This window comes from Sturnira hondurensis, unplaced genomic scaffold (genome assembly GCF_014824575.4).
Source record: "Sturnira hondurensis isolate 20B ecotype Veracruz unplaced genomic scaffold, ASM1482457v3 Scaffold0013299, whole genome shotgun sequence".
Classification (NCBI taxonomy): Eukaryota; Metazoa; Chordata; class Mammalia; order Chiroptera; family Phyllostomidae; genus Sturnira; species Sturnira hondurensis.
This window is the reverse complement of record NW_028085930.1, coordinates 7704039-7720196: the sequence shown is the minus strand read 5'-3', so window position 1 is coordinate 7720196 and position 16158 is coordinate 7704039. Positions and strand designations below refer to the sequence as shown.

The 16158-nt window shown below is 42.0% G+C and overlaps 1 protein-coding gene across 1 annotated transcript in view; it reads right to left on the bottom strand.

Moving 5' to 3' along the window:
• MRPL3 (mitochondrial ribosomal protein L3) overlaps positions 1-2702 on the bottom strand; it is a 40543-nt gene extending 37841 nt beyond the window's left edge. The window contains exons 1-3 of the mRNA XM_037061287.1: positions 2454-2702; positions 1113-1297; positions 60-151 (exon numbers count right to left, since the gene is read on the bottom strand). Of these exons, the coding sequence (XP_036917182.1) occupies positions 60-151; positions 1113-1297; positions 2454-2545 (369 nt within the window). The 5' untranslated portion in view covers positions 2546-2702. The remainder of the gene's footprint in view (positions 1-59; positions 152-1112; positions 1298-2453) is intronic.
• Between the last annotated feature and the right edge of the window lie 13456 nt (positions 2703-16158).

Sequence of the window (16158 nt, the reverse complement as noted above, 5' to 3'; positions counted from 1 at the left end):
CACAAGTAGATTTTGGCATACACACAAGTCTGTTACATCTCCTGGAGTCTGTTTCTTACCTGGAGTAACGTGGCCACGTGCTTCTGACCATCTTTGGTCCATAAAGGCATCATGCCCAACTTCAGTGCAACAAGGCCCACTCTGGCGGAACCTGGCAATTAAAACCAAATGAATGTTAACACGAGCTTTTTCAACATTTGCCAACATGTTGGAACAGTATTTTCTAAATTGTGGCTTCAAAGTAAGAAGCAGGAAAATCAGAAACATGCTGATATATTCATAGAGTAAAACACAACTGTTCCTGACAAAACCACCTTTGACCATGCCTGACATAAGATATTGTACTCCATAAATCTCCATATAATGAACAAATAATGAGGACTGTACAAAATAAACAGTTAAATGGATATTTCTTATCTTTAAATAGTGTATTGATAGAGGGTATGATAAACATCAAACCTCTTTAATTAGAAAACATCTACAACTCAAATTCTAAAAAGTGAGCTGGATTATAAGGATGACACACGTGGTCACAATGCTAAAATATGTTGGCCTTCACCATGACACTTAGGTTTGCTGCATAAGTTGATAAAGTTGCTCCACTCTATAATTCAATCATTACAATAAACCTCCACCGGAGATCACATTCTCCACGGGAAAGGCCTTATTCTTCCTGGTCTGTCCACCTGTGGGATTAGCACTCTACCAGGCACAAAGAGCTGATTCTGGGGTTGTGCCTGGCAAACCTGGAGTGTTAGAACACCCCGAATGAAGACACCTGTGTGACACAATTTAGATCACCTCTTCCAGATTTCCTTCCCTGATTTGTTTTTATGTTATTTTTATTTGAAGGAAATAAGAAAGTGTATGCAAAATGATTATCATTTCACATACAAACAGCTCCTTCGATAAGTCTTGATTATCACCAAACATTGACAACTGCAGAAAAGGAACCTGGAAATAAACTTGCAAACCAAACCACAATGAAACAAAACACTGAAAACATGAAAAGTAAATTCAAGAGATGATATATTTATCAAAGCAGTCACTATAATTTTGAATGTGCCAGCCACAAAGTAATTAGGAGAACTCATCATATACAAAATAACCACCTGGTTTCCAAGGGTGTATAGGCCATGGTTCATCTTTCAGAGGACACAGTTTACTTGCTAATTGAGCTTTATCTTCATCAGAGACCAACTGCTTAACAAATGGGACATTTTCTTCAGAAAGATGCTCATCCCACCAAGTACCACTCTTGCCATGGAGACATCTAACTAACAGCCAGATGTCTGTTCTGGAAAAATAAAAATTAAGAAAACAAACCACAATTACAAAGTTTCTCTTCTTAATACAGAGAGGAGAGGTCACATGAATTGGAAAGTGTCCGTCAGGGCCTTAGGAAAGGGCCTGGATTCCATGCAAGTTTCTTTCCCCCCATGACATTCCTTATGATAATAATGGGGCTCACATTTTAACTATGAATAGTTACCCTGGAGGAAAAGTACTTCATCTTTTCTTCTGGGATATACAGTTTTCTGACAAGGGAGTCCTACCCATAGAGGGGAGCAGCCATTTGTTCGTGAACCTTAGCAGTTCATACCCAGTAGAAGTGGCAGAATATGGAATGGTGATCTTTCTCTGAGAAGCTCACCTCTTCTCTGCAATGACATGGCTTAGGCTCAGAGTGGTGAGGAAACTGGGTGTGCACATTTAAAAGATCAGCAAAAGACATGGCCCCTGATCAAGCTGAACACACCAAGGGAGACCTTAGGGGACGGAGGTCGGTAAGTTTTGTGTAGAGTGTAGGAAAAGAAGTAAAACTTTCTGTTGTCTATCCCCCTTTTGTAGTCAGGTGGGTTATTCAGCTTAGAGTCACAATTTTGCACTTATTCCGTGACCATGGGCAAGTTACTTCTGTCCAAGCCTCCGTTTTATCTGCAAAACGGAACAATAGTTTCTGTAAAAGCAGATGATAATCTGATAATCTGAGGCTACATGCGCTAAGGCGCCTAATAATAGAACATTTAATACATAGAAAACGCTCACTAATTGATAGGTAGCATTATTACTGCTGTTGGTACTGCTCGCGGGGAGCCGCTTACGAGCGTCAAAACCAAAACGAAACAAAAAAACACCTCTTCAGTTGTTTAAGGGCTCCCTTGGAGTAACGCTCCCTAGTCGTCCCTACCTCAGGTCTGGATATAGCCCCTTCCTCCCGCACTCAGGGCGGACCCCTCTGTACCGGGCCGAGCCACTGCTCGAAGTCGCCGTTTTGCAGGGACCACTCCGGATGATTTGTGACACAGCAATAGGTAGTTAATTACACCTTCTGTACAAAGTCCTGTCCTTTGTTCCAGCCCCAGCCTAATCACCCGGAGTGCGCCTTGGGCATTCATTCATTCTACCACTCCAAAAGTCTGTTTCCTAATTTGTCTCTCGTCGGCACCCACCTGTTCCCGGAGCTCGGGGCAGCGTCCAGGCCCCCGGCGCGGCGGCCCAGCACCTGGAAGCTGGCCTGAGCTAGTACCCTCCAGCCAAGCATGGAGGAGCCAAAGAGGGCCCGAGTTGCCAGACTTCCGGGAACCCCTCCGCCGTACCTTCAGGGAGTCCCCACGCACCCACCGCCACCGACCCAGAGAAGTCACGCCGGCTATCCGCCGATGCTCTCCGGGACGGGGGAAAAAAGAGCCGCAAGAGCCTTTTTCCGGTCCGTCCCGCAATGCGTTCCGGGCACCGCGCTCAGCCCCCGGAACTAAAGTTCTGCCTCGGGAATGGTCTTAGAGTTGGTGGCAGCTGCTGTGGAATGGGCGGGGACAGATTCACTCTCCAGGGGGGCTGGAGAAAAAAGTTAAGTTTGGAGTTTAAACCTTAAAAGAATGAGGTGTACTCGGGACAGGCATCTTAAGGAAATGAAATCACTTTTAAATAATGCCTGCTTGCTATATTATTATACTAAGCAGAGCTTGATTTTCTTATATTGGTTTATGCTCAAAACAGCCCTAAAGGGAAGTTGTTATTTTAATATTACAAATGAGGGAACGCAGAGTAAGAATTAGTGCTGGTCCAAAATAGCATATCTAGAAGATAAGCAGAGTTGGCACTGAAACAGGGCTGGCGCTTGTTAGCAATAGAATATGGCCAAGGTGATGGTGTGTGACTTCCCCTGCTGGGTCATAAAAGGTTTGCTTTTTCTGTCTTGATCTGTTGGATTGTTACCTATGGGGAAAGCCCTGGTCATGTCCTGCAGACGCTCCAGCAGCCCTGTAGAGAGAGGCCCATGTGAAGAGGGACCATCTTTCCAAGCAGGAATGAGCCACCTGGGAAGGGGTTCCCTCAGCCCCAGCAAGGCTTCTAATGACTGCAACTCATGAAAGACCTTGAGCTTGAACTACCAAGCCAAGGAACTCAATGGTTCCTGACAGAAGATGCTGCCAGAGAATGAGTGATTACTCTTATTTTGAGTCACTAAGTATTAGGATGATTTGTGACACAGTAATAAGTAGTTAATCACACCTTCTGTACGAAGTCCTGTCCTTGTTCCAGCCCCAGCCTAATCACCCGGAGTGCGCCTTGAGCATTCATTCACTCTACTACTCCAAAAGTTTGTTTCCTAATTTGTAGAAATTTGGAAATAAAAACTAAAAAAAAATTAGCTAGTTTAACACCCTCTTTTTATAGCTATCTGGCTAGCCTGGGTTAAAAGATCCAGGGAACAGTCAAATTCCTCGTTACTACTTGGACTTCAGTAGGCTCAAAACCTTTGCTTTGCTTCCTCTTTTATTTCACCAATTGTGATTATGCTGGGGGACTTCTAAATAACACTTTGGGTCTTGGAGGAAAAAATTACATTTCTTTATCCTAGAAATGTTTAACTGGCTTCCCAGTTACATAAGACTGGCCCTTCATTAGCACACCTGATGATGTTAAACAAGGTTAAGTTTAATTAGCTTGCTGCAGCAAGAGAATGCATATACCTAAGGGCGTCTCTATATGAGTTGGGAGGGGCTAGTTATAAGATCTGGACTTATGCTTGGTGGTTTTAAGATGGAATGTGGGAAGCAGAGACTTGTTTTGAAATGAAGGCTATTAAGAAGCCAGATGAGTTCAGCAATTGGGATGATGTTGGTAAGAAAGCAGAGATCACTCAGAAGAAGGAACTGTTAGCCATTTTGTACCAACGGTGTGGCCTTGGATATGGCCTCCTAGAAATATTGTACTGATGTTCCATTATAAACACTGCAGTCTGATTACTAACTAAGGATTCATTTTTACTCTTTCAGAGTATTGTCTCATTTTATAACAACCCCATATGATCATAACATAATCATCTCCATTTTAGAGTTGAGAGGATAAACAGAGATATTACATATCTTTACATAATAAGAGATATTATATAAAGAGATATAAGAGATATTACATTACATAATAAGATCACTCTGTTAGTAAGTGGTAGAGCCAAGATTCAAATCTTGTCATCGTGTCCAGACAACTTGTGCTCTTAGCCATTTTGTTTCTCTGGCTCTCTCTGATAAACTTGTTACTATCCTTGCATTGGAATTTCTTTGTGGTTAAAGAGGAAAACTGGCACATAAACATACGATACATGGTGGTCTGTGAGGATTGAGGAGGCAGCCACTCAGTCTGACATTTGCCTGTAGTGCCAAGTCTCTCTTGGTCTGTAATGGGGACCTTGGATCTGTGCAGGCAGCACAGTTGAACTGAATCAAAGCAAAATGTGCTTCATCTATTACATACCACATGCCTCCTGATTGCTAGCTGGGGCTGGGAGGTGTCATTATACTCAGTTTTGTCACTGCAATGTGCTGCTAATTGACAAAGTCCAGGCCCAATCCTTGAGGTACCCAGCTCAGGCTCCTTTTGTGCACTCAAGTATGGAGCTTGAGTCTCTCATTATTTCTGATATCATCCTTTGAGACTGTCTTGGGCCCTCAGACTCAGATACCACTTTGCCTCTCTGAGACTTTGGTCCCTCATTGGAAGAAAGATACTCTCTACTATCTCTTTTTAGTACAGCAGGTCCTCAAAAAATGTCCTTTCGTTCTATGCCATTTTGTTATAACATTGATGAAATGCTGTAGGAACTGAACTCTTGTTTATGTCAATTAGCCTATGGTAAAATTGGTTTTGTTATTTGTCATTTCCCTTAAAGTCCCAGAACCTATTGATGATGTTAAGTGAAAACTTACTGTTGTACAATTCTATAATTCTTACTCCTCTAATTCAAACAAAAAGGCGATATAATAAATGTTCTTCTTGTAAAGTAAAACATTAGGAATAGTTTTGTTTTTGAAGGAATAAGTTCCAAACCAAGGGTTTATTGGAAATATTTTTATGGTGTTCCTGACTTTAGGCTCTTCAGTTAGTTTTTTGTAGTGTTCGTGACATGTTCTGTGTGGTTGGTTTGTTTCAAAATAACACACATTTTTTATTGTTGGTTAATTTGCATTTTATATTCATTTTTGCTGTCTCTTAGTTCATAATATACCTTATATTAGAAATTAAAAATATTTTTATAGTGAGCTTAGCATTTTCATTAAATTATTCTTGGCTTTCTTTCATTTCCTTAAAGAGAATTTAGTATATTTTAAAATTGATTGAAATATTATGAATGCAAGTCAAGCAATAGAGGAGCGAATGTATAAAATGAGCTTTAAAATATTTTGAACTTTGAGATTTAATTGCTGGCTGGTATAGAAATCTTAAAAGGCCATATTGCAAAATCCAGAGATGCTCATTCAGTGAGAAGATAAATTCTGCTTCAATGTCCTCCAAGAAAACCAAATTGCAAATTTCAACTTCAGTGTAATGATTTTAAAAGCGTACTACAGGCTTGGGCAAAAATAGGTGTATAGTTGTTTGTATGGGAAATAATACAATAATAAGTAAATAATAGTAATGCAAGAATTAACTGTTTCACATACAACTGTAAACCTACTTTTGCCCCACCCTGTATTTATTTATAAAATTTTTAGTCAGCCCACAGATTTAGGGCTCCAAGAGATGACCAGAAGGGAAACACATTTGGCTTGAAGAAAGACTTTTAAAAAAAAGCAATGTGACCATGTTGTGGTGTGGGTTGAAAGTTTCTCAGCATTCTGCCCCCTCTGTTGTATTCAGAATCATTTTGAAACTTAATGTATTTAAATCTATGTGCATTTCTTTAAAGTTCTGTGATGACTGAAAAGAAAAAAAAAAACATTAGGGACAGGCAATGAAGAATCACATGCCAGTGGACCAAATGCTTTCTCAGCCAAGGACAGCCCTTCTTCCTGGTTTTCTTTCTGATGCCAGTGACACTTGTCACCCAGAACCATGGTCAGGGTGTCCCCTGTGATCCCAGAAGACAGAATCTTGAGAAATTCCTGGAAATAGAGTTCATTTAGGATTACTTGGAAAGGGTCCCAGAAGAATGAGAAATAACTAACACATTGCTCTTATTAAGTGGCAGATTTTAAGAGGCTTACATACATTAACTCATTTACTCCTCAGCCATGAAGTAGGCACTATTATTCTCATCCTATTTATAAGAAATTGAGGCATAGAGAAGATAAGCAGCTCATTCAAGTTCACAAACCTTAACTGGTGGAACCAGGAGATGAGCCCAAGAGCTTCACTGCTCTGTTCTACTGCCTGTCTTCCAAGAAGAGAAAATTGCATGGCACAATATTGGAACACCAACTTGACACCCAGAGGTTGCCCCAGATGAGCAAGGACTGGGGGTAATAGTGTTCAGTCTGTACCTCTAGAGATCTGATCAGTCTGGTCAGAATCACCTGGGCTCAATAGAGAGCAATGAGGCCAAACCGCATGAGATATTCCCTCATTCAATCATATACAGCCTTCCAGTCAGGAAAGAAACAGGAGGCTTGGTGATGTCTCGTATCAGTGCCTATCTAACTTAGACGGCCACAAGCATTGCCTGGGGATCTTGATAAAATGCAGTCTGATTTAGCAGATATGTCATGAGGCCTGAGAGTGCATTTCTAATAAACCCAAAATCAAGAAACTTGGGGCCCAGCCCCAGTTCTAAACTAAGCTAGCAGTGTAGCACTGAATAAGTCCCTACTTTCTGTCTCCTCATTTGTGAGATGCTGAGGGAAAAGGGTTTGTCCAACCGAGGCCCCTTCCAGCCTTTTCAGTGAAATTCTGTGTGGAAGGGAGAGTAATGGTATTGACATTCTGCTCCCTGGAACATTTGACTGTCTTTTGTAGCATGTTTTAGAGGGACTCGGTTGTATGATTAAGGTTAAGGACCTCGGGAGGTGGACATTTTCTGAATTACGTGGGCGGGCCCTAAATGCAATCACATGAGCAGCTAAGATCAGAGAAGCTTCATGGCTGCAGCAACAGGAAAAAAAAAAAAAGTAAGGTAGATGCAATGTGGAAAGGATTCAGCCTGTTGTGGATTTGGAGGCTGGGGGAAGGGAGTGGGGAAGAGGTCCGCCAGCCAAGGACTGTGGTGGTCTCTGGAAAATGGAAAAGGCAGGAAATAGATCCCTCCCTAAGGCCTCTAGAAACAGCGGCCCTGACAACACCTTCATATTAGTCCAGTAAGACCCATGTTGGTCTTCAGACTTCCAGAATTGTAAGGAAATAAATCTGCATCATTTTAAGCTACTCAGTGTGTAATTTGTTGAGGCAGCAACAGAAAACTAATATAAACCTTTAAGCCCAAAGTTTTAAATGCTGGTAGCTCTTAGGATAAATAGACCTTGATGTTGGATCATTATAAGATTCAACATCAAGAGTAAAAAAAAAATCACTGCTCTATTTTCTTTTCTTTTTTTAATAATTAATTTAATTTAATTTAATTTTTTATTGTTCAGTTACAGTTGTCCCACCTTTTCCCCCATTGCTCTCCCCTGCCCCGTCCTCTTGACTCCCACAGTCAATCCTGCCCCCATTGCCCGTGCCCATGGGTCCTTTATACATGTTCCTTGACTTGCCCCTTCCCCTTCTTTCCCCTGTTATCCCACTCCCCTACCCCTCAGGACACTGTCAGTTTCGCTTTATTTCAATGTCTCTGGTTCTATTTCGCTTTCTTGTTTGTTTTGTCGATTAGGTTCCACTTATAGGTGAGATCATATGGTATCATCATATTTCTCTTTCACCACCTGGCTTACTTCACTTAGCATAATACTCTCCAGTTCCATCCATGCTGTCATGAAGGGTAGGAGCTCCTTCTTCCCTTCTGCTACATAGTAGTCCATTGTGTAAATGTACCACAGTTTTTTTTGATACACTCATTTACTGATGGGCACCTAGGCTATTTCTAGCACTTGGCTATTATAAATAATGCTACTATGAACATTGGGGTGCATAGGTTATTTTGGATTGGTGTTTCAGGATTCTTAGGGCATAATCTCAGCAGTGGGATCACTGGGTCAAAAGGCAGTTCCATTTTTTTTTTTTTGAGGGAATTCCATACTGTTTTCCATGGTTCCTGCACCAGTCTGTATTACCATCAACGGTGTACGAGGGTTGTCTTTTCTCCACAACCTCACCAGCATTGGTTGTTTGTAAATTTATCAATGATGGCCATTCTGACCAGTGTGAAGTGGTCTCTCAGTGTGGTTTTAATTTGCATCTCTCCAATGGGTAGTGATGTTGAGCATTTTTTCACGTGTCCATGGGCCCTCTGGAGGTCCTCCATGGAGAAGTGAGTCTGAGAAAAATAATTTTTGGTAGAAGACTAGTATCTTTGAAAAATCTAAATCAATCACCAATTGCATTATTTTGTAGATCTATATGTTTTATATTTACTGGATATCAACTATAAAATATCCAATGCTTGGCACAGAGTGGGCGCTCAACAAATATTGGTTAAATAATCAAATAAACTTGAACAGCACTGCACTAAGTGCAGGGACAATAAAATAATACAATAACTCCTGCTATTTGAATGCCAGTGTTGAGCTCAGAATAGATACCATCAAATTTGCTCCTGTCAAAAATAATAGATAAGTTCACCCACTTATGTATGTTATTATATGTGAAGTAACTCAGGGAGTAAGTAACTTGCCCACATAGCTAAGTAGTCCAGTTGAGTTCAAAATTATCTGACTCTAAAATCCCCACTCTACTATTCTGCTTCTACTTCAAACCAGCAAGACAGAACAGTCTCAGACCTTGAGTAGCCTGTGGTGTAGCAGGCAAGACAGAGGAAGTAACCAGCCATATGGTAAGAGCCAAAGTAGGGGTGTACGTACAAAGCACCTGGATGGGAGAGTCACAGAGCAGGTAACATCTAAATTACCCTTTAAGGGAAGAGCAGGAGTCTCTAGGAGCAGAGGAAAGAAAGGACATTTCAAGTAAAAAGACAATAGTTCCAGGTACTATCGCTGCAGTGAACCACCTCTACATTTGGGCATAGAAAAGACATCGTTTAATTGATTGCATAGCTTCTCTTGGTTAGGAAATCAGAAAGAGAACAGTGGAATGGCTTGTTTCAGTTTGGGCCTCATCTGGGATGCTGAGGGCTGATGTTAGCTGGGTGGCTGAAATCATCCGAAGGCTGCTCCGCGTCTGGTGGTTGATGCTGCCCATCAGCCAGGACCTCGACTAGACCGTTTGTTGGAACACCTGTATGTGGCCTCGCCATGTGGCTGCTGGGGCTTCCCTACAATGTAAGGGTTGGGTTTCAAGAGCAAGCATCCCGAGGGAACCAGAAGGTAGCTAAGTTAGCTTTTATGACTTAACCTCAGAAACCACATGGGATCACTGCACTTCAGACACAGGCTGGCCCAGATCAAGGAGCAGGAACATAAATATACCCCTCAATATGAACATGGCAAAATCATACTGACGGAAGAACATGTGGGATGGTTACAGCCATCTTTAGAAAATATAATTGGCCATAAACACCATGTGTCTTTCCACACGAAAGAATGCAATTGCAGCCAGGGAGCTGCAGGGGTTCACCAGTTGCCGACTATCATGACAAACCTACCCTGTTAAAAATGTTTCAGGTTATGTATAGGTTGGTTTACAAGAAAGAAAAGAAGATTTTTGTCCAGATTTCCTTCCGCTTCCTGGTGCAGCTTCTTGGTAAATATCTAGTATTTTCTTTGCTTAGAGACAAGGGCAAGGTTTGAAGGACTGTACATGCCTAAGAAGACTTGAATATATCCCAGTGTGGTCAACACATTCTGGGACAGGAGACTGGCCATCAAACCACGTGAGCCAGTGACCCCACATGCCCTTCCTGCTGGGTTTGTGCCCCCTGGTGGCAAAGACTGGGCAGTCGAGGTGGCTTTAGGAGGAGTGGCAAACTGAAAGGGGCAAGGGAGGGCACTGCCAGACTTCTCAGGAGTCAGGCATGACAGTGGTTCCTCCATCTGTGGTATTTAGATTCCAGCCAGGCTTAGCAGAATCGTCATGGCAACTTGCCTGTCTGCGCTGCTGAGCTGAGACAGGATTCCCTTAGTAACCAAGGAGCCCAGGAGATGATGCTTAAAATAATCTTTTATGGCCGGGCAGAAATGCCTTTGCAGTTTTATTAACCATGAAGCATCATGGGGCATGGCTTTCACTCCCACTTTATTTCAAAATGGAAAAAATGGCTTTTTCAAGCAGGAATTTCCAACAAAGAGCCAAATGCTGTCTTCACTCCACAAAGCACACATCCCACTGAAACCAATGGCCATCACACCCGAATTCTGAGAGGAGCTGCTGGTCGCTGTTATATAAATTACCTTCAAATAGACCAGGCGATCTCTGGCTGAAATCATTGCTTCGTCTAACCTCTTTTCTGTTTCCTACTGAAGTCCCTCCCAGCCAGTCTCTCAGTAGGACAAATATTCAAGCTTGGCAAGAGTTTAACACTTGGGCCCCTGAGCCTGGGAGTTCCTTGCCCCTGACCCCCTCCTTACTCCCAGCCCTTCTTCAATTTCCCCTCGTCTCCAAGGCCTGCCTTAGGCCAGCCTCCTCTGTGAGCACTCCCTCATTGTCCCTAGCCCTGGTAGATAATTCCTCTTAGCATTTCCCGTATGTATATATGTTCTTGCAGGTATTTTCTTTTCTTACAAGTAGCAAACTTGACAACCCTCAACTTTATACACCATATCTTCTTGACAAGACTGCAAACTGTTTAAAGAGACTGGGTAATACAGTATAATATATTTCTTCAGCTCTTCTGGATGCCCTACATTTATATGAATTTCAGAAATACTTGGAAATTTTAGTAGCGATAGGTTGCACAACTTTGTAAATATACTAAAAATTACTGAAGTGTACATATTGAAAAAAAGAATGTTATGATATTAAAAATATATGGAAATCTGTTGTGAAATGCTAAGAGTAGCCAGAATTTCCACATCAACAGCATGGGAAAGCCTAGGAACAAAATTTGGTGGAAAGGGTTTGAACTCGGGTTACCAACGGTCCAACAGAAGGAGAGGGTTCTGCCTTACCCACTGCCGTGTTCCTTCTGCCTCTCCCTTCACCAACATTGGGAGGAGCAGAGGACCTGCCTCGCCCATGTATCGAGCTAGGAGAAGTCTCTCTTAGAAGTGGGAAGGCTGGGTTCATATCCTGTCTTTGCTACTATTTCCATGTGCCTGGGTGAATCACTTAGTTTTTCTGAATTTCTTCATCTGTAAGATATGATTTAAAAAAAAAAACTCCTTCAGAAGGAATACAGAAGGGATAAATGGTAATGGAAAAATACAATTAAAGTGAATGATTAAAAATATAAATTAAAAACCTCACAAGGCAACAATACAGATTAAATGAAACAATGTACATTAAGTGCTTTACACAGCACTCAGTACATACTAAGAACTCAAAAATGCTGACTACTAGTATTGTTAATATTTATGCTGACTTTCTGTTACCTAATATAAATAATTATGAAAAATCTCAATCTACCCGCTTCTGACTTTTTGTTGGTATTTCCTGCATGAACAATTTCATCTGGGTGCAATCCTCTAAGATTCATAACAAGCTCTTAGGAGATCTTTTTGTCTCTCTGTTAGCCTCTGGTGTTTTCATGTCCATGTTTGCTGATCTGCTTTTAACACTAAAGAAATACAACACACACAAGAGTGTTGTTTTCACTGTTTAAAAACATCAGCACAATCATCATGACCGACACCGTGGACACCACCATCAGGGACCCAGGGATTTTTTTCTAGACAAGATGTAGTGTGTTCAGCCCACCTGCTTCTGTTCCTCCCATCTCTTCATTTCTCCTTGGAGTTCACAGCCCTCAGCCCAGGAGCGTTTCAGGGAACGTTGGTTCTGCAATCTTTGCCTTAAAGGAAAAGAGTTTCCTTCAGGTGGGTCAGTCATGATGGGAACAGTAATTTGTTTGAGGGAACATGTGTTCCCTGGAAAAGGAATTGTTGCTATACCATAATGATAGTAACAGGAGCAATGAAAACACCCATAGTAAATTTACTGTTTGAGCCATTGATATAATGTTTGGTACAATGTTAAATGTTTTGCAACTATTATTTCATTTAATTCTGCAATAATCTATGAGGAAAGTACCATGGCCAGAGAGGCTGAGTAAATTGTTTAAGACTAGGTAGCTAGTAAATATCCCTAGTAAAGCCATAAACCTAGTACAGCCTGGTTTGGAATCTAGGTCTCCTAATTTCCAACCCTGTGTTTTCCACTCCATGTGATGTTGAGCCTCTAGGTTTGCTGGTTGGATGACTGAAAGCAGAGGTTATTTATAAAATGTCTCCTTGCTTAAGTCATGACCAGCAGGAGAGAGGAAAATGGTATTTAAAGTGAAATATCAACTACACCGGAAATGTCTAGATGTAAAATGTCATTCTGAGTGGGCAAGTCCTTCTGCAAAAGGGAATTTGGGACTTGGTCACTCAACAAAATAAAATATACCAGAACTTGATTCTTAAGGAACTTTGTCACCTGCACTTGGCACTTTCTCCCGTGAGCACAGGGGAGCGTTGCAGCACAGGGCCGCTGGGACGTCTCAGGCAGAGGAAGGTACCGCTGTAATGGATGCTTCCTTGGACTCCAAAGCACAATGGCCTTTCCTGTGGAGGAAAGAGAGGCCAGTCTGTGGGACAAAGAACGACTCTCCCTCAAACTTTCTTCAGTGCCCCCACCCCCAATCTTCTAGCAAATTTAGAGAACACCTTAATCTTGATTGCCCTCCTGCTTCCAAAAATGTGAGAGAGATCCGATCTTAATGTCTACATTGTTTCATTCAAGTAAGTCTGACTTCTTGCAAATCCTGAGATAGGAAATGTATTGAGGCATCAGAGAGTGGACATGAGGGAAATGGAAGTGATAGCTGTCGAATATCAGGCCAGGGACACAGCAGACTTCTCAGGTGGAGGAGGACATGATAATCGCCTGTCCTGTTGCTCTTTTCCTGCACTGGCAGCTCTAATGATTTTACCCGATCTAGGTATAATTGTACCTCCTCTGTAGCTTTCTTCATGTAAGAAAGTGAAGTAGAAGTCAGTGAATGGTCAGCATGCTATTTCATTCAACAAATATCCAAGCACCTTCCACGTTTCAAATCCTATGTGCTGTGTGCTGTCAATGAGCTAGATCCTATAGGGGAATCCAAGCTAAACCTGTTCTCCAAGGCTCTGGGACAGAACACTTACAATAAAGTAATAGATAATATAATATTAACTTAGATTAATATTATATTAGTATTATATATTGCATATAACATACCCATACATAGACATAAACTTCATCTGGGTCAAATGCAAAGGAAATCTGTGGGCCTTGGCAGCCGAAGTCCAGTAGTAGACTGAGGTTTAGGCGATGTGGGGGAGCTCTGCCCACAGGGCCTCCCTCCAGTCAGCATGGATGAGAATAAGTCTACCTAGACACCATCTGCTTGGGGAGGAAAGGTGGCCGATCTGTCAAAGGAGAAAGGCCAGGAGCCTGTTCCTCAATGGGCTTTTATTTGGTTTAATTTGCATAGGAATACGGGGCATATACATAAAGTTTGTTAATCATTGTCAGGCAGTAATGATCAAACAATAGATAACATTCAAAGAACTATAAGGGCTTATTTTGAGTCAGGGCCAGATAACTAAAGAGTCACAAAACTTTGGGGAAACAAACTCACTCTATGCTTGAACCCTTATCATTTATTTTTATTTTTTTTTAATTTAATTCTTGTTCAAGTACAGTTTTCTGTCTTATATTCCCGACCCTGCCCCGCCGCAGTGCTCCCCACCTCCCTCCCATTTCCTCCCCCCACCTTAGTTATTGTCCATGTGTCCTTTATACTTGTTCATGTGAGTCCTTCACCTTTTCCTCTGTGATTCTCTCCCCTCTCTCCTCTGGACCCTGTCAGCCTGTTCTGTATTTCAGTGTCTTTGGTCACATTTTGCTTGCTTGTTTGTTTTGTTGTTTAGATTCCTGTTAACGGTGATATCATATGGTATTTGTCTTTCACCACCTGGCTTATTTCACTCAGCATAATGCTTTCCAGTTCCATCCATGATGTTGCAAAGGGTAGAAGCTCTTTCTTCCTTTCTGTAGCATAGAATTCCATTGTGTAAATGTACCATAGTTTTTTGATCCATTCATTTACCGATGGGCATCTAGGTTGCTTCCAACTCTTGGCTATCGTAAATTGTGCTGCTATGAACATCGGGGTGCATAGGTTCTTTTGGATTGGTGCTTCAGGGTTCTTAGGATATACTCCCAAAAGTGGAATTGCTGGGTCAAAAGGCACCTTTAATCTCCAAAATATACAAAGAACTCACAGGACTCCACTCAAAGAAGACAAGCAACCCAATTAAAAAATGGGCAAAGGACTTGAACAGACACTTCACCAAGGAGGACATACAGAGGATCCAGAGACACATGAAAAGATGCTCAATATCGCTAGCTATCAGAGAGATGAAAATTAAAACCACAATGAGATACCACTTAACACCAGTCAGAATGGCTCTCATAAACAAAACAAACAAACAAACAACAAGTGCTGGAGAGGTTGTGGGGAAAAGGGGACTCTAGTTCACCGTTGGTGGGATTGCAGACTGGTACAACCACTATGGAAAACAGTATGGAATTTCCTGGACCCTTATCATTTAAATTGAGGGTATTCTTAGCAAAGCAGGTTTCACAGGATCTTATGCATTCTTTCTTAGGCCTGATCACCCCAGGGAACCTGCCCTTTCCAGCACAGCACCACACCCACCTCCAGCATTGTTTCAGGCTTAAGTGAGGCAGGGGAAGTGAGGCAGCTAAGAGATTAGACTTCTTACAGACAGAATGAGGACTCAGGTTATGTCAAAGCTGAGGTCGAGGGTTCATCACCCACTTCTTCTATAGCCCCCATGTCCTTCCCTGAGGGCTCCTTTATGACTGTGTCTGTCTTAATGACCGTGCCTGTCTTAAGTTGTCCCTCCTTTGAGGAATCTTACCCATCCTTGGCTAACCTGTCATCTGCCCAGGGCCAAGCAGGGTGAAGGGGGCAGAGGTGGCATGCCTACAAGGAAGATAAGCTTTGTCTCCTTAATGGCTTATGGTTCCAAGGTCTTTTTACTCAGCCTTAGCCATGGGGGATTATAGCTTCTGAAACCAAGCTGGGAGGTTCCCAACCAGGCAAGGCTGGATACAGGACCTGACTGAGGTCATCAACACGCAGTCTCACTCATTTTCCCATTTTACCTCTGAGTGCTGCTTTCCTCTGTTTTGGCTTCATTCCCATGAGGTGGCAGGATGACTTGCTGCTTACACAGATTCATGTCTTCATAGTGCAGCAACATCAAAAGAGACTCAACCCTCTCCCAAGAGCTCCAGTGGAAGTCCTGGGTTGGGGTTATTTGACCTGGCTCAAGTCCCATGTGTGTCCCAGAGTCAGTCACTGTGACAAACACCATCCAATGCTAAAGGTTTTTGCATTTTTTTCAGCTTACTTTATTTTCTGAGTCATGCTTTTGCCTTCTATACTATGTCATGCTTTGGCCTACAAACTTAACCAGTACGCTAAAAATCATGACTTATATAGACCACTTAATATATGCCATACTTGGAGCTCAACATTTTAAAAATATTGTCTCCTTAAGTCCTTACACAGACTTGAAGAGGTAGATGGTACTGTTTGCATTTTGCAGACAGGGCATCTGAGGGTCAGAGAAGGTAGCTAAATTTACATTTTCTAGGAAATAGATTTCTGTCTGA